At 48.1% G+C, this 18,842-nt stretch overlaps 1 protein-coding gene across 1 annotated transcript in view; it reads right to left on the bottom strand.

The window, feature by feature from the left end:
- Positions 1-18,640, bottom strand: part of LOC116974743 (retinal guanylyl cyclase 2-like) — a 74,737-nt gene extending 56,097 nt beyond the window's left edge. Inside the window, exons 1-3 of the mRNA XM_033023457.1 lie at positions 18,523-18,640; positions 17,024-17,794; positions 3,247-3,548 (exon numbers count right to left, since the gene is read on the bottom strand). Coding sequence (XP_032879348.1) covers positions 3,247-3,548; positions 17,024-17,794; positions 18,523-18,640 — 1,191 coding nt within the window. The remainder of the gene's footprint in view (positions 1-3,246; positions 3,549-17,023; positions 17,795-18,522) is intronic.
- Between the last annotated feature and the right edge of the window lie 202 nt (positions 18,641-18,842).

The following is an 18,842-nucleotide window of genomic DNA, read 5'->3' as shown; positions in this document are numbered from 1 at the left end:
AATTTACTCGACATCATTTACACAACACGACGCGCGCGTTGTGACACACACGTGATGTGCGCATGGTGCGTGGTGACATAGGCAGTGATGCGCGGTCGAGCGGCACCTCAGGATTTTGGGATGTACAAAATCTTCGCGCACCATCTGCGTGATGCGCAAATGATGGCCAAGTGGGACAGGCCCTTAAATGTGCAGGAAGGGAACTGCAGATGCTGGTTTAAACCAAAGATAGACACAAAAATGCTGGAGGAACTCAGCGGGTCAGGCAGCATCTCTGGAGAAAAGGAATAGGTGACGTTTCAGGTCGAGACCATTATACCTCCAAGCTTGTCACCAAACTCATGGGACTTGGTGCCAGCACTCATCTCTACAGTTGGATCCTTGACTTCCTGACCAACAGACCCCAGGGAGGATAGGATACAATTCTTTTCACAAAGAAGAAGGGGTCTCGACCCGAAATGTCAACTATTCCTTTTCTCCAGAGGTGCTGCCTGATACGTTGAGTTACTCCAGTTCTTTGGGTCTATCAATGATTTCACCCTGCTTCCTGTGAAGACTCCATCCCCTACTCACAATTCATCCGTCTATGCCACATCTGTACCCAGGATGAGGTGTTCCACACCAGGGCATCGGAGATGTCCTCATTCTTTAGGAAGCGGGGTTTCCCCTCTTCCATTATAGATGAGGTTCTCACTAGGGTCTCCTCGATATCATATTGGTCCGCTCTTACTCCCCCTCCCCCCATTCGCAACAAGGACAGAGTCCCCCTTGTCCTCACCTTCCACACCATCAGCCGTCGCATACAGCATATAATCCTCCAACACATTCGCCACCTCCAACGGGATCCCACCACTGCCCACATCTTCCCATCTCCGCCCCTTTCTGCTTTCCCCAGAGACCGTTCCCTCCGCAACTCCCTGGTCAACTCGTCCCACATAAACCACCCCCTCCCCGGGTACTTTCCCTTCAACCGCAGGAGATACTACCTCTTTTCCCTTTACCTCCCTTCTTGTCTCCGCCCAAGGACCAAACAGTCTTTCCAGGTGAGGCAGAGGTTCACCTGCTCCTCCTCCAACCTCATCTACTGTATCCGCTGTTCCAGGTGTCAACTTCCCTACATCGGCGAGACCAAGCGCAGGCTCGGCGATCGTTTCACTGAACACCTCTGCTCAGTCCGTCTTAACCTACCTGATCTCCCGGTGGCTCAGCACTTCAACTCCCCCTCCCATTCCCAATCTGACCTTTCTGTCCTGGGCCTCCTCCATTGTCAGAGTGAGTCCCAGCGCAAACTGTTGGAGGAACAGCACCTCATATTACACTTGGGTAGTTTACACCCCAGCGGCATGAACGTTGATTTCTCTAATTTCAAGTAACTCCTCCATTCCCTCCCATCCCCACTCTCTCCACTTCCCCCACCCTGGTCGTCCTACCCATTCCACTGTCCGCTTCCTTGTATCCCGCTTGTTATCACATCTTCCCCAGCCAACAATGGACCATTGTGGGCTCCACCCTTCCTGAGGTTCATCTTGTCCTGGCCTTTTCTTCCCTCCAGTTTGCACACCCTCCTCCACCTCTACTTTCAGTCAGAAGAAGGGCTCCGACCAGAGATGCTGCCTGACCCACAGAGTTACTCCAGTATTTTGTGTGTCTATCATCACATATCTACCTGCACATTGCCCATATCCCTCCACTAATATATCTGCCTCCACCACCACCCCTGGCAGTGCGTTCCAGGCACCCACCACATGATGTGTTAAAGACTCGCCCCGCTCAACCCCTTCAAACATCTTCTGTACCCTTTCCATCCTTCCTATAGATAGGCAACAAGAATTGCACGCAGTACTCCAAGTGTGGTCGCACCGACGACTTGTACAACTGCAGCTGGAGTATTGTGTGCAGTTTTGGTCCCCTAATTTGAGGAAGGACATTCTTGCTATTGAGGGAGTGCAGCGTAGGCTTACAAGGTTAATTCCCGGGATGGCGGGACTGTCATATGCTGAGAGAGTGGAGCGGCTGGGCTTGTACACTCTGGAGTTTAGAAGGATGAGAGGACATCTTATTGAAACATATAAGATTATTAATGGTTTGGACACGCTAGAGGCAGGAAACATGTTCTCGATGTTGGGGGAGTCCAGAACCAGGGGCCACAGTTTAAGAATAAGAGGTAAGCCATTTAGAACGGAGATGAGGAAATACTTTTTCACACAGAGGGTTGTGAATCTGTGGAATTCTCTGCCTCAGAGGGCAGTGGATGGCAATTCTTTGGATGCTTTAAAGAGAGAGTTAGATAGAGCGCTTAAAGATAGCGGAGTCAGGGGATATGGGGAGAAGGCAGGAACGGGGTACTGATTGGGGATGATCAGCCATGATCACATTGAATGTCGGTGCTGGCTCGAAGGGCCGAATGGCCTACTCCTGCACCTATTGTCTGTTGTCTATTGCATCATGATGCCCCAACAGAATTGAACATTGACAGGTTTCATTTAGTTCAGAGATACCATGCAGAAACAGGCCACTCAGCCCATCAAGTCCACTCCACCACTCAATCACGGCTGATCTATCTCTCTCGCTCAACCTCAGTCTCCTGCATTTTGTCCTCAAAACTATTGACACCCGCACTAATCAAGAACATGTCAATCTCCACTTTAAAAATATCCACTGACTTGGCCTCCACAGCCGTCTGTGCCAACAAATTCCACAGATTCACAACCCTCTGACTAAAGATATTCCTCCTCATCTCCTTTCTAAATGTCCTCTTATTCTGAGGCTATGACCTCTGATCCTAGACTCTCCCACTAGTGGAAACATCCACTCCACATCCACTCTATCCGGGCCTTTCAATATTCGATAAGTTTGAATAAGGACCCCCCCCCCCCCCCCTCATCCTTCTGAACTCCAGCGAGTATAGGCTCAGTGCCATCAAACGCTCATCATATGTTAACCCAATCCTTCTGGTAAACCTCCTCTGGACCCTCTCTAACAGCAGACAGCCAACCATGTCATCTCTGGGTGCCCGCTCTACCACCCACCAAATGGAACTCAGGGCCCGGCAGACATTGACACCAACAGAGACAACAACCTGGCTACTCAACACCCGACTTGAGATCTAACTATTCCTTTGGTTTATGTTTCATTCGCAACAAGAAGACAACCTTCCTGAGATATGGAGTAACTCTACCGGTGTGCCACCATGCCTCCCCCTCCAATATTCCCAGGGTAATTTTCCATTGGGTTCAGCCCATGTACCTCTTCCGCAGGCTGGGATGTTGTTATCTCCCCACTCTCCTGTGCCTTTGAGAACGCCTCGTGGAAGGACATCTCTTCTGAGGCCATTGTTATGGTCAGGACAGCGTCGTAGGCGGCTGATAGTTTGGAGTTGTTCCTCAGGGCGGAGTAGGTTGCATTCTTGTAGGGCAGGCTGTAGAGCAGCGTGTCGTAGGATATGAAGACGTATCTGCCATCCGTCAATCCGATGTCGTGAGCTCGCCGCAGGAAGGTTGACTGCTCCTGGCCTCCGATGAAGACAGAGTGCATGCACATCACAATCACTGCAAGACAAACACACGCTAATATTAGCCTCACCGCCATAGAGCTCAATAACTTCCCCTATAAGACATCCTGCAAGATCCACAATCCATCACCAGTCTTGACAGTCTGTCTAGCTACTGAATGCTGTTAGTTGACTAGTTAACTAAAACTCTCATCTCGTTTGTCTATCTATCAATCTATCTATCCATGCGCGTATATGTGTGTAATCAAGGACCTACGCCAAAACGGTACAGGTTAGCGCTAACATTTTTGCACCACCGTACTCACCATTGTCCTTTGGTGGTCTGTCAAGTTTCATTCAGATTGGTGTTATATTTTACAAGTTATTCATAAAGCAGGAAACATGTTCCCAATGTTGGGGGAGTCCGGAACCAGGGGCCACAGTTTAAGAATAAGGGGTAATCCATTTAGAACGGAGACGAGGAAACACTTTTTCTCACAGAGAGTGGTGAGTGTGGAATTCTCTGCCTCAGAGGGCGGTGGAGGCCGGTTCTCTGTACTGTACACTGACAATGACAATTAAAGTTGAATCTGATCTGATCTGAATCTTCTCTGGATGCTTTCAAGAGAGAGCTAGATAGAGCTCTTAAAGATAGCGGAGTCAGGGGATATGGGGAGTAGGCAGGAACGGAGTACTGATTGGGGATGATCAGCCATGATCACATTGAATGGCGGTGCTGGCTCGAAGGGCCGAATGGCCTACTCCTGCACCTATTGTGTATTGATTATTGTCTATTGTCTATTTTAACTTTAGAAATTCAAGTTTAAGAAAAATTTAGCAGCTAAAATCCTTGCTGGCCCAGCTAACGAGGAACACTCCGGCAAAACTTCCAGCAAGTGTTTAGCTGAACAGGAGGTGGAGGAGGCAATTGCATTCTTTTATAAAGTCCTCGCAGCAAGAGGAGGGGGAGGCAGTGCTGGGGGATCCGCCCCTGCACAGTTGGGGGCTATGGGTGAGTGCTGGAGTTTGGGGGAATGGGTGAGTGGTGGAATATCATATCGGGGAATGGGTTGCGTTGGGGGAACAAGCCTCCCATGTAGAATAGAATAGAATAGTTTCTTTATTGTCATTGTAACATGAACCATGTACAACGAAATTGACAGGGTTTGTGTCAACTTGCGTTCAGATTGATGTTATTTTTAGATTAGATTAGACTCAACTTTATTGTCATTGTGCAGAGTACAAGTACAGAAACAACAAAATGCTATTTTCACCATACAGCCATATGAATAATAATGAGCACAGAACACGATAGACTTGAACATAAACATCCCCACACAGCGGTATCAAAGTTTCCCACTGTGAGTGAAGGCACCAAAGTTCAGTCAACCTCCTCTTTGATGTTCTTTGATGTTCACCCCATGGTCGGGGCGGCTCGATGTTCAGGCCCTCTCGCCGGGATGATGGAACTCCGACATCGGGACAGAAGAACATCCTCAGCGACTTGGATTCCGAATCGGCCACTTCCTACCGTGGTCCGCGGCTCCCGAAGTCCACAGGCCGAGCTGGGCGGAGATTCAACGCTGGCGGCCCCCGGCAAAGGGTCCCAGGACTCCGCGATGATGGTCAGTGCCGCCCACGCTGCTAGATCCGCAAACAACAACTCCGCGATGTTGAAGCAGCGGGCCCAACACTCCGGAGCTTCAAACGGCGATCCCAGGTAAGGCATCGCCAACTCCGCGATGTATCCAGCGCTGCACTACCGCTGCTGAAGCTCTGGTCCAGTCCCCGGCAGGAAAGGACGCGCCAATCCAGTTGGTAGGCCAACGAGGAGGAGGAAGTTGCAGTGATTTTACTTCAAACCCTGCAAATGGTTGGTTGGGTGTTTGGGTTGAAGTAAAAGCAGTGCAAATGGTTGGTGGTCTAAACTTGACAACTTTCTGTTTGCACTGTAAATTGATTTTAGATAAAACGCTACACTTACGGCTGTGATTTTTGGCCATCTTACTCAGTCCCCCTCCACTCATCAGGTGCAGAGGATTCTTCCCATCAATGAAAAATAAAAGTGTTATTAGTGTTTAAAAAATGTTGAGAATCTCTCTACTGTCAATCACGCCATGAAAGCCACACCTTTTCCGGTGGGAGGAGGGAGGGATTATAAAACCCGGAAGTGTGGGTGTGGCTCAGTCTCTGCATGATGGGGGAGGGAGAGGTCACAACTCTGTCTGAGCTGTGAATCAACTGAACACACTGAATGTCTACTGAACTGTGTTGTGTGGTTTTATGGTGGATTTATGGTGGCCTTGCACCCTGCTTGAAGTGGTATGAAACTGCACCTGAATTTGGTGGCCTTGCACACTGCTTGAAGTGGTATGAAACTGCACTTGAATTAGGTGGCCTTGCACCCTGCTTGAAGTGGTAGGAAAATGGATTTGAATTTGGTGGCCTTGCACCCTGCTTGAAATGGAATTTCAAGGAATAGTCGTGAGTCAAATGCTAGCCCACCAGCTGTGAGTGAGCTGCCAGCACATCAGGCTTGAGTGACTGAGCTGACACACCAAGAATCCATTTGATTAGATTAGATTAGATTAGATTAGATCCTTTATTTGTCATTCAGAGCTTTCGGTCTGAACGAAATGTCGTTGCCTGCAGTCATACATATAATAATAAACAACAAAACACACAATAAACACAAATAAACATCCACCACAGTGAGTTCACCAGGCATCTCCTCACTGTGAGTTCACCAGGCATCTCCTCACTGTGATGGAGGCAAAAGCCTTAAAGTTACTGTCTCTTCCCTCCTCATTCTCCCTCTGTGCTGAGGCGATATGTTGTTACCCCACCGGGCGATGGTAGTCAGTCCCGCGGCTCAACCGAGCTCCGCGAACGGGCCGGTTCAAGCTCCGCGGCCCGGGGTGGTCGAAGCTGCCGCCCTCCAGTCCAGCAGATGCAGCTGTTGCCGCGGGAGCTCCGGAAAACAGGCACCAACCTGTGACCTGCGAGCTCCCGACGTCCACAGGCCCGTGGCCGAGCCCCGGATTCAGGTCGCCGCCGCGGGAATGCCGCCTCAGCCACATGAGCACAGTCTCAGCCCCGAGTCGTGCCGCTGCCACTGGAACGTCGGAACGCCGCCACAGCTCGAAGACGGCCAGCCTCTAGTTGTAAGTCCCGGCTGGCTCTGCATCCGGAGCCTCGAGGTCGGTCGCAGTTGGAGGCCGCCAGCTCCACCATTAGGCCTCAGCGCAGACGGAGGCAGAGTAGGGGGGATACGACAGAAAGAGTCGCATTCCCCCAAAGGGAGAGACAGAAAACCATGTTTCAGCCCCCCCCCCCCCCCCCCCCCACACACATAACACAACCTAATAACTAAAATTTGACTAAAACAAGACAAAAACAACAACTAAAAAAAGTAAAGACAGATGGACTGCAGGCGAGCCGCAGCCGTTCAACAGCGCCCCCACTTCCAGATTTGGCCCACAATGTCCATACTAGCCCTCTGGAGACCAGTCCCTTCAGCCCACAACACCCATACTAGCGCTCCAGATTGGAATTGGTGGAGAGGTGGAATATTGCGTTGGGGGACCAGCCCTCCTGTGCGAACATGGGACCCAACGGGTCCCACTTAGTCTGGTATATATATATATATATATATATATTTATGTGTATGTATGTGTATGTGTATGTGTGTATATATATATATATATATATATACATATATATATACACACACACACACGCACGCATACGTACACACAAAAACACAACCAGCACAGCCAGCACGCCTGGCCAGGATCGAACCCGGGTCTCTGGCGCTGTGAGGCAGCAACTCGACCACTGCGCCACCATGCCAAGGTGAAGAGTGTTCCTTTCTCAAGCAGTAGAGGTCAGTAGTGCTGGATTTGCCTGTGATACCAACATTCCAAGACAATCAACGATGATCATAGACATACAATCATACAGCAAGGAAACAGGCTCTTCAGCCCAACTGATCCATGTCGACCCCAATGCCATATGGTCCACATCTCTTTAAACCTTTCATATCCATGTACCTGTGCAAGAGTCTTCTAGTTTGTTATAGTATCTGCCTCAACTACCTCCTCTGGCAGCTTATTCCATACACCTTCTGCCTTCTGAATGGAAAAAGTTGCCCCTCAGGTTCCTATTAAATCTTTCCCCTCATCTTAAACTTATGTCCTCTGGTTCTTGATTCCTCTACGTTGGTTAAAAGACTCGTGCTTTTATAAAGGATAAGACAATAGACAATAGACAATAGGTGCAGTAGTCCATTCGGCCCTTCGAGCCAGCTATTCACTGTGATCATCCACAATCAGTACCCCGTTCTTGCCTTCTCCCCATATCCCCTGACTCCGTTATCTTTAAGCGCTCTATCTAACTTTCTCTTGAAAGCATCCTGACCATTCTTCAGACTGATGTCAGTGGAGGGGGCTCTCTCGCTCTCTCTCGCTCTCTCTCTCTCTCTCTCTCTCTCTCTTTCTCTCTTCTTCTCTCCCCATCCCCTCCCTTTTCCCAGTTCTCCCACCAGTCCTACTATCTCTGCCTACATTCTATCCTTGTCCCGCCCCCTCCCCTGACATCAGTCTGAGAAAGGGACTAGACCTGAAAGGTCGCCCATTCCTTCTCTCCAGAGATTCCGTCTCACCCACTGAGTTACTCCAGCATTTTATGTCTACCTTCAATTTTTCCAGCATCTGCAGTTCTTTCTTAAACAAGACTTTTTATGGAACTGGTCAGACCACATTTGGAGTATGGTGAGCAGTGTTGAGTCCCATATCGGGGAAGTGATGGGCCAGCATCGGAGAGCGTTTGCAAGAATGCAGAATATAGTTCTCAGTATTGTAGCGCATCAGTTCCAGAGACAAAGTCCAATGTCCACAATGGGGTCGAGGTGAATCCAGCAGTGACATAGCTTATGCAAGGACCGAGATAGCCTGATAATGGAGAGGAAGAAGCTGTTCCTGAGTCTGGTAGAGAGAGCTTTTGAGCTTCCGTACCTTCTGCCCATCGGGAGCAGGGAGAAGAAGGAATGACCGGGGTGGGATAACTCTTTGCACGTGTTCACCTACTACACCTAATAGGTGCATCTAGACAATAGACAATAGGTGCAGGATTAGGCCATTCGGTCCTTAGAGAAAGCATTTATTCCCATTGCTCACCATCTCAGACACCAAATCCACCTTCCTTAGAGTGAACCCGTAGAAAACAACTGGCCCGGGTGGAGTCTCCGATTATAACTTTGGAATGCTGCATATTGACTTACCGAATAGGGAAAGGCCTGGATAGAGTGGATGTGGATGTGGATGTGGAGTTTCCACTAGAGGGAGAGTCTAGGACTAGAGGCCAGAGCCTCAGAATTAAGGGACCTTAAAGGAGGAGGGTGGTGACTTTTGGGTATATGGGTATATTTAAGGCAGAGATTGACAGATTCTTGATTAATTATGAGGTTATGGGGAGAAGGCAGGAAAATGGGGTTAGGAGGAAGGGATAGATCAACCATGATTGAATGGCGGAGCAGACTTGATGGGCCGAATGGCCTAATTCAGCTCCTATCACTTGTGATCTAATGACCTTATGAGCTGAGAGTCGTATCAGCGGACATTTTTAACCACCCCATACTACCATTTGTGTCTCCGACCTGCTTTGGGAAGACCACTATCATATTGACCACAAAGAAAAGTAAGATGGATATAATATCAATGGATATTTTCAAGGCAAAGAGAGATAGATTCTTGATTGGTACGGGTGGCAGAGGTTATGGGGTGAAGGCAAGAGAATGAGGTTAGGAGGGAGGGATAGATCAACCATGGTTGAATGGCAGAGTAGACTTGATGGGCCGAATGGCCTAATTCCACTCTTACCATTCATGAACTTATGAACTTATAACACGTCATATTGTCGACCATCAAATGGGTCTGTTTGAAAGAAAACTTGAAAACACACCACAAGGCTCGGTCAAGGCGATCCAGGGTTTTATTTAATACGTCTGACACCACAATAGTTGTGAAGAGTCAACCTGGACAGTACATCGAACTAAGCTTCATGTAATCTTTATACATTTTCTTTCTCTTTGGTTTTTACACCTGCACGCCAGCATCCAATTAATGCTCTAACAACTACGGCACTGTGGCGCAGCAGTAGAGTTGCTGCTTCACGGCGCAGAGATTCAGGTTCGATCCCGACTGCGGGTGCTGTCTTTACGGAGTTTGTACGTTCTCCCCGTGACCTGCGTGTGTTTTCTCCGGGTGCTCCGGTTTCCTCCCAGACTCCAAAGGCGTACAGGTTTGTAGGTTAATTCATCATCATTGAAAACATTGGAGAAGGTGGTGAGGGGATAGCTGACTACGTCATCTTGGACACAGACGGGAGAAGTGACCGTCTCTTGCCAACCTACACCATCAATATGGCGAATGAAACGCTGCAGTACGGAGACACTGACATTCATTTCCCTGGGGGATCACCTCCAAACGCCGACTCATACTGTTGGTTTGAGCCAAATATCATTTGTACAGGAGGTAAGGATTCAAGACCGTTCAATTCATTCATTCATCATCGTTGCAAACATTAGCGACGCAGTGGTGCTGGTCTCCAACGGAACGGTGACGGACGCACCACACATCTCTGTCCTCCAGTTCCTGCCGACTTCCGCCGCTGGAAGTATAGGATGTTGGTGTATGTGTGGTTTATCATCATTCCTTACAATGCTGTGTACGACAGTGATCGCAACTTCTACTGAAGTGTGGATGGTCGTTGGCTCGCTAGAAGCTCATCCGCCCTTTGACAGGTGGTGGGAAAGATGCTGGAGTCAATTATTAAAGAGGTAATAATGGGGCATTTGGATAGCAGTAAAAGTATGTCCAAGTCATGGATTAAACATGGATTTATGAAAGGGAAATCATGCTTGACTAATCTTCTGGAATTTTTTGAGGATGTGACAAGTAAAATGGATGAAGGGGAGCCAGTGGGTGTAGTGTATCTAGACTTTCAGAAAGCCTTTGATAAGGTCCCGCACAGGAGACTGGTTACTAAAATTAGAGCACATGGTACTGGGGTAGGGTTTTGACATGGATAGAAAATTGGTTGGCAGACCGGAAGCAGAGTAGGAGTGAACGGGTCCTTTTCAGAATGGCAGGCAGTGGCGAATGGAGTGCCACAAGGCTCGGTGTTGGGGCTGCAACTGTTTACCATATATATTAATGATTTGTAAGAGGGAATTAGGAGCAACACTAGCAAGTTTGCGGATGACACAAAGCTGGGTGGCAGTGTGAACTGTGAAGAGGATGTTAGGAGGTTGCAGGGTGACCTGGACAGGTTGAGTGAGTGGGCAGAAGCATGGCAGATGCAGCATAATATAGATAAATGTGAGGTTACCCACTTTGGCGTAAAAAACAAGGGGGCAGATTATTATCTCAATGGGGTTAGGTTAGGTAAGGGGGAGGTACAGCGAGACCTGGGTGTCTTTGTACACCGGTCACTGAAAGTTGGCGTGCAGGTACAGCAGGCAGTGAAGAAAGCTAATGGAATGTTGGCCTTCATAACAAGAGGATTTCAGTATAACAGTAAAGAGGTTCTTCTGCAGTTGTATAGGGCTCTGGTGAGACCACATCTGGAGCATTGTGTACAGTTTTGGTCTCCTAATCTGAGGAAGGACATCCTTGTGATTGAGGCAGTGCACGAGATTGATCCCTGGGATGGCAGGACTGTCATATGAGGAAAGATTGAAAAGACTAGGCTTGTATTCACTGGAGTTTAGAAAGATGAGGGGTGATCTTATAGAAACATATAAAATTATAAAAGGACTGGACAAGCTAGATACAGGAAAAATGTTCCCAATGTTGGGCGAGTCCAGAACCAGGGCCCCCAGTCTTAGAATAAAGGGGAGATCATTCTAGGGGCTAGTGGAGTCAAGGGATATGTGGCGAAGGCAGGCACGGGTTATTGATAGGGGACGATCAGCCAAGATCACAATGAATGGCGGTGCTGGCTCGAAGTGCTGAATGGCTTCCTCCTGCACCTATTTTCTATATCTATATCTATATCTATATCTATATCTTGTTTTTGATCCTGCTGGGGACCACAGCCCCCTCCTCACCTGGCAAACCAGGTGGGGGAGATGGTTTAGTCGCTGACTATCTGAGCATGGAGCAGGTAGCACAGTAGCCTGTGGCGGGGGGAACTCCCCCGACCTGACCAAATCCCGAATTGGCTTTGATAAAATTGTAAATTGTCCCTAGTGTGTGTAGGACAGTGTCAGTGTACGGGGCGATCGCTGGTCAGCACGGACTCGGTGGGCTGAAGGGCCTGTTTCCGCGCTGTATCTCTAAACTAAACAGCTGTAATTCATGCAGCTTCAACAGACACAGAACGACAAACACACATCAAGCTTTCTTCAAAATCAACCCTGATTCAGCTAAACAGATGTCCCGCTTCCTTTTGACTAAGAATAAGGGGTCGGCCATTCAGGTCTGAGATAAGGCAAAAAAATTTCACCCGGAGTGTTGTGAATCTGTGGATTTCTCTGCCACCGGAGGCAGTGGAGGCCGATTCACAGGATGTTTTCAAGAGAGAGTTAGATTTAGCTCTAAGGGCTAACGGAATCAAGGGATATGGGAAGAAGGCAGGAACGGGGTACTGATTCTGGATGATCAGCCATGATCATAGTGAATGGCGGCGCTGACACGAAGGGCCGAATGGCCTACTCCTGCACCTATTGTCTATGTTTCAGGCAAACGCCTCCGCTGTCTTGCTGTGAAAACAGAGAGGATGAGACGGAGTTTCTTCCCAGAGGCCATTGGGACTGTAAACCCTTATCCCACCAGGGACTAGCTTACTGTACCAAACTACTGGTGGGGGGGGGGGGGGCCGAATGGCCTATTCCTGCACCAATTGTCGATTATGTCCATCTTCCCCACGACCACGTTGGCTTTCTCCGATTTCCTCCCTCATCCCAATAACATGCGGGTTCGTAGGTTAATTGGGCCTCGGGAAAAATCCCTCTCGTGTGTGGGCGATTGGATGAGAAAGTGGGATAACAGAGAACTAGTGCGAATGGGTGATCGATGGTCGGCATGAACTCGATGGGCCGAATGCCTGACCGGCTGAGTTCCTCCAGCACTTTGTGTTTTCTTCAGCACCGACTGACTCTGTCCTCAACCATTTCCTCCTTGCCTGCCACCCTCACAGTCCTAGAATCTCTACGTGTCTGTGTGAGGGAAGGTGAACATATTTTCCTAGGAAGCTTAGCTACGATCCTTAAGGGCCTGTCCCACTTTACGCCATCTTTTCGGCGACTATGCTGCTGTGGCAGTGAAGAAAGTGAATGGCATGTTGGCCTTCATAACAAGAGGAGTTGAGTAAAGGAGCAAAGAGGTCCTTCTGCAGTTGTACAGAGCCCTGGTGAGACCTGGAGTATTGTGTGCAGTTTTGGTCCCCTAATTTGAGGAAGGACATTCTTGCTATTGAGGGAGTGCAGCGTAGGTTTACAAGGTTAATTCCCGGGATGGAGGGACTGTCATATGCTGAGAGAATGGAGCAGCTGGGCTTGTATACTCTGGAGTTTAGAAGGATGAGAGGGATCTTATTGAAACATATAAGATTATTAAGGGCTTGGACACGCTAGAGGCAGGAAACATGTTCCCGATGTTGGGGGAGTCCTGAACCAGGGGCCACAGTTTAAGAATAAGGGGTAAGCCATTTAGAAAGGAGACGAGGAAACACTTTTTCAGACAGAGAGTTGTGAGTCTGTGGAATTCTCTGCCTCAGAGGGCGGAAGTGCCAACCAGTCCCCTTCCACCCATATCCCTCCCTCTGGCTTTACTTCTCAATCCTCTTGACTCCTCACTGCCCCACATTGACTCCATCTACACCTCACGCTGCCTCGGCAAGTCCAGCAGCATCATCAAGGACCAGTCTCATCCCGGCCACTCCCTCTCCTCCCCTTTCCCTTCAGGCAAAAGGTACTGAAGTGTGAAAATGCACACCTCCAGATTCAGAGGTAGACAAAAATGCTGTAGAAACTCAACGGGTGAGGCAGCATCTATAGAGCGAAGGAATAGGTGACGTTTCGGGTCAAAACCCTTCTTCAGACTGATTCCGGGACAGTTTCTTCCCAGCTGTTATCAGGCAACTATATCGATAGGACAAGAATTGCATTGTCCCATCTGGGACACATGACAATAAACTCTCTTGATTTGACTTGACCTCTTTGGTGACACTCGGACTATCCTTGATCGGACTTTGCAGGCTTTACCTTGCACTAAACGTTATTCCCTTAAATCTACTTCCTGGTAAATCTTCCCTGTAACCTTTCCATACTATGGTTCTGCATCTTGCTTCCTTTTCATTACAAGCAGCTTTTACGACTTGTTCTTTTAAAGATTGTTTATTTCTCTCCCCAGTTGCCAATTAACTTTGAGCTGTGGCAGTGAGCCAACACAGTGAGAATCATTTCTATTTAATCTATTAAAACTCTCCATAAAACTGCACACCAGCTTACTCCAAATCCTCACTGATTGAAGTTAAATAAGTAATGTAACAGGCAATAGATCGACCAATATGGCTCCAATTAAGGCCACAAGCTACTAGTTTGGAGAAACTGTGACTGTTCTTCTTATAGCAAAGAATGAACGTAGAACATCTGTAGAATAGTACAGCATGGCAACAGGCCCTTCAGCCCCAAATATCTGTGCTGTGCATGATGCCAGGTTAATCTCCTCTGCCTGATATGTGTGTGTGTGTGTGTGTGTGTGTGTGTGTGTGTGTGTGTGTGTGTGTGTGTGTGTGTGTGTGTGTGTGTGTGTGTGTGTGTGTGGTGTGTGTGAGTGCGTGTGAGTGCGTGTGAGTGCGTGTGCGTGTGCGTGTGTGTGTGTGTGCGTGTGCGTGTGTGTGTGTGTGTGTGTATGTGTGTGTGTGTGGGTGTGTGTGTGTGAGTGTGTGTGTGTGTGTGTGTGTGTGTGTGGTGTGTGTGTGTGTGTGTGTGTGTGAGTGTGTGTGTGTGTGTGTGTGTGTGTGTGTGTGTGTGTGTGTGTGTGTGTGTGTGTGTGTGTGTGTGTGTGTGTGTGTGTGTGTGTGTGTGTGTGTGTGTGTGTGTGTGTGTGTGTTTGTGTGTACAGATCTACATTTCCATCACATTTTCATACATGACTATGCATGTGTGAGTGCAGGTCACATATGTTTACGTGTGTATGTGGGTCTGTGCCTCCACGCGAGTATAACAATAGAAATGATTAACAGTGCTGAGAGAGTTATTTTAGTTATACTGTAGACACAAAATGCTGGAGAAACTCAGCGGGTGAGGCAGCATCTAGAAACATAGACATATAAACATAGACAATAGGTGCAGGAGTAGGCCATTCGGCCCTTCGAGCCTGCACCGTCATTCAATATGATCATGGCTGATCATCCAACTCAGTATCCTGTACCTGCCTTCTCTACATACCCCCTGATCCCTTTAGCCACAAGGGCCACATCTAACTCCCTCTTAAATATAGCCAATGAACTGGCCTCAACTACCTTTGTGGCAGAGAATTTCAGAGATTCACCACTCTCTGTGTGAAAAATGTTTTCTTCATCTCGGTCCTAAAAGATTTCCCCCTTATCCTTAAACTGTGACCCCTTGTTCTGGACTTCCCCAACATCGGGAACAATCTTCCTGCATCTAGCCTGTCCAACCCCTTAAGAATTTTGTAAGTTTATATAAGATCCCCCCTCAATCTTCTAAATTCTAGCGAGTACAAGCCGAGTCTATCCAGTGTTTCTTCATATGAAAGTCCTGACATCCCAGGAATCAGTCTGGTTAACCTTCTCTGTACTCCCTCTATGGCAAGAATGTCTTTCCTCAGATTAGGAGACCAAAACTGTACGCAATACTCCAGGTGTGGTCTCACCAAGACCCTGTACAACTGCAGTAGAACCTCCCTGCTCCTATACTCAAATACTTTTGCTATGAATGCTATCATACCACTCGCTTTCTTCATTGCCTGCTGCACCTGCATGCCTACTTTCAATGACTGGTGTACCATGACACCCAGGTCTCGTTGCATCTCCCCTTTTCCTAATCGGCCACCATTTAGATTCTATGGAGAGAAGGAATTGGCTGGTTTATTGTATTATTTGTAATTATAATTAGTTATACAGTATGCGTGCACACTTTATGGACTTTGATTTTAACAGAATGGTCATTGGGAGATAGAAATAATATCTATATTAGGTGCATGCACATGCACTCAGAGCCTATTAAGTTATAGAGTCATACAGCACGGAAACATGCCCTTCGGCCCAACTTGTCCATGCTTGACAATCTCTGCCCCAGAGAGCGGTGGAGGCCGGTTCTCTGGATACTTTCAAGAGAGAGCTAGATAGGGCTCTTAAAGATAGCGGAGTCAGGGGATATGGGGAGAAGGCAGGAACGGGGTACTGATTGTGGATGATCAGCCATGATCACATTGAATGGCGGTGCTGGCTCGAAGGGCTGAATGGCCTACTCCTGCACCTATTGTCTATTGTCTATTGACCAAAGTGCCCCATACACACTAGTCCCATCTGCCCGTGTTTGGCCCATATCCCTCTAAACCTAAGGGAGGCACAGAGGCGCAGTGGCAGAGTTGCTGCCTTACAGCGCCAGAGACCCGGGTTCGATTCAGGCTTCGGGTGCTGTCTGTACGGAGTTTGTACGTTCTCCTCATGACCTGCGTGAGTTTTCTCCGGATGCTCTGGTTTCCTCCCACACTCTAAAGACGTACAGGTTTGTAGGTTAATTGCCGTGGTACAATGTATGTGTAGTCCCTAGTGTGTGTAGGGAATGCACGCCATGCCAGGTTCGTCGAAACAGGTCGGACCATGTGAAGGTTGCAATCTCCCACCACAAATAGGGTAGGGTAAGGTTCAGGGATCACTGGTCAGTGCTGACTCGATGGGCCGAAGGGACTGTTTCCGCACTGTATCTCTAAACTAAGCTTCCCAGCCCATATACCTTCCATGTGTCCAATAAATGCACACACTGCCTTAGTGCGCATACATGCATTCAGAGCATTTTATGTTGTGGAGTCACACAGTGCAACACGGAAACTGGTTCTTCAGCCCAACATAGAAACATAGAAAATAGGTGCAGGAGGAGGCCATTCGGCCCTTCGAGCCAGCACCGCCATTCATTGTGATCACGGCTGATCGTCCCCAATCAATAACCCGTGCCTGCCTTCTCCCCATATCCCTTTATTCCACTAGTCCCTAGAGCTCTATCTAACTCTCTCTTAAATCCATCAAGTGATTTGGCCTCCACTGCCCTCTGTGGCAGAGAATTCCATAAATTCACAACTCTCTGGGTGAAAACGTTTTTTCTTACTTCAGTCTTAAATGACCTCCCCTTTATTCTAAGACTGTGGCCCCTGGTGCCCAAAGTGCCAACCAAGATGCCCCATCTACACTAGTCCCACCTACCTACGTTTGGCCCACATCCTTCTAAACCTTTCCGATCCATGTACCTGTCCAAAAATCTTGTATTCATTCAAGCAAACTCACCTCTAAGGTCTGGAACATTTTTAATCTTCGTTAAGGTATTCAACACATCTTCATCAGTGTAGCCCATCGATCTGACAATCCCAACTGGAAGTCCATTGTACCTGAGGGCATTGGCCAGCTTGTTGGCAGTGTCCACCCAGATGTTCTCATTTGAAGATATTATGCCAATGTGGGCCCAGAGAAAGTGTTTCATCACACTAAACAAAACCTTGGCGGGCGATAACAAGGTCCTCACAAAGGTCGGGTGGCTGATGGTGTTGTCAAGTTGAAAGTTGACACAAGCCCATGAAAATATTGCTTTATTCCAATACTTGCCCATCAGTGAAGCGGCCTCGCAGTAGCCGGGGTTCACGGGACCCAAGAACACGGACACGTGCTTGCCGAACCCCATGAAGTTTGTGAGAGCTTTCGAGGTCTGGCAGTCATCTGGAAGCACCATGTATTCAACTTCATATCCCCTTTGCAGGAGCTTCTCCCTCTTAATCCGATCCATGGCCAACTTGGCGGCCAGGTCTGGAAGAGCTTTAGAAAAACCTGGGTCGCAGTTCCAGGGTCCCACCACGCCGATCTTCAACCTCAGAGAGTGTGCTTGGTGCATCAGGGCCAACAGTCCCAAGAGCAGCCACCACGAAGATGGGACGAATGTTAACTTCACAAAATGTTTGTGCTTCTGCGGGGCGGACCATCGAGGGTGATTGCTAAGCTCCAACAAAAAGCCTCCCAATGTCCAACAGAGAATCAGCATTTTCTTGGAAACATTCAGAGCCAGGTCTTGAGCAGATGGGATTCATTCACGAGCTCTGGTGATAACTGGCCCTGAAAAACATGACCAACAGAACTGCATGAAAAAAAGTTTCACTCGTAGCATTAAGAGTCAAGAGTGTTAGACAATAGACAATAGACAATAGACAATAGGAAATTCGGCCCTTCGAGCCAGCACCTCCATTCAATGTGATCATGGCTGATCAACTCCAATCAGTACCCCGTTCCTGCCTTTATCTTTAAGAGCCATATCTAGCTCTCTCTTGAAAGTATCCAGAGAACCGGCCTCCACCGCCCTCTGAGGCAGAGAATTCCACAGACTCACAACTCTGTTTGTGAAAAGGTTTTTCCTCATGTCCATTCTAAATGACTTACCCCTTATTCTTAAACTGTGGCCCCTGGTTCTGGACTCCCCCAACATTGGGAACATGCCTCTAGGGTGTCCAAACCCTTAATAATATTATATGTTTCAATGAGATACCCTCTCATCCTTCTAAACTCCAGAGTGTACAAGCCCAGCCGCTACATTCTCTCAGCGTATGACAGTCCCATTGAGGTTGGTGTTGAGGTTGTTGAGGTTGGTGTTGTGTAGCGTACAATAGCCAGAAGCTGTTCGTGACCCTGGAGGTCATGGAGACTCCTGTACCTTCTTTCCAATGGCAGGAATGAAATGAGAGTGTGACCAGGGTCCCGTGGAATGTTTATGATATTGCCTGCCTTTTTGAGGCAGTGCCTACTATGGATCTCTTCGATGGTGGGTAGGTCAATACACATGATGGACCGGCCTGTGTCCACCACTCCTGTAATCTGTAATCTCCATTCTCCCTGGGCATTCAAGTGGCCGAAGCAGGCCATGATGCAAACACAGACATAGCAAATCTCTTCAATCTCCTTTAGATATTACATTACAGGTAACAGAGTTAAACATTATCCTTGACATTACTGTAAAGTATTATTTAGTTTAGTTTAAGATAGACACAAGGTGCTGGAGTAACTCAGGTCAGGCAGCATCTCTGGAGAGAAAGAATCACAATCAGGTTTATTGTCATTCAAACAT

Source organism: Amblyraja radiata, chromosome 6, assembly GCF_010909765.2.
Source record: "Amblyraja radiata isolate CabotCenter1 chromosome 6, sAmbRad1.1.pri, whole genome shotgun sequence".
NCBI lineage: Eukaryota > Metazoa > Chordata > Chondrichthyes > Rajiformes > Rajidae > Amblyraja > Amblyraja radiata.
This window is presented reverse-complemented; position numbering and strand designations above follow the sequence as displayed.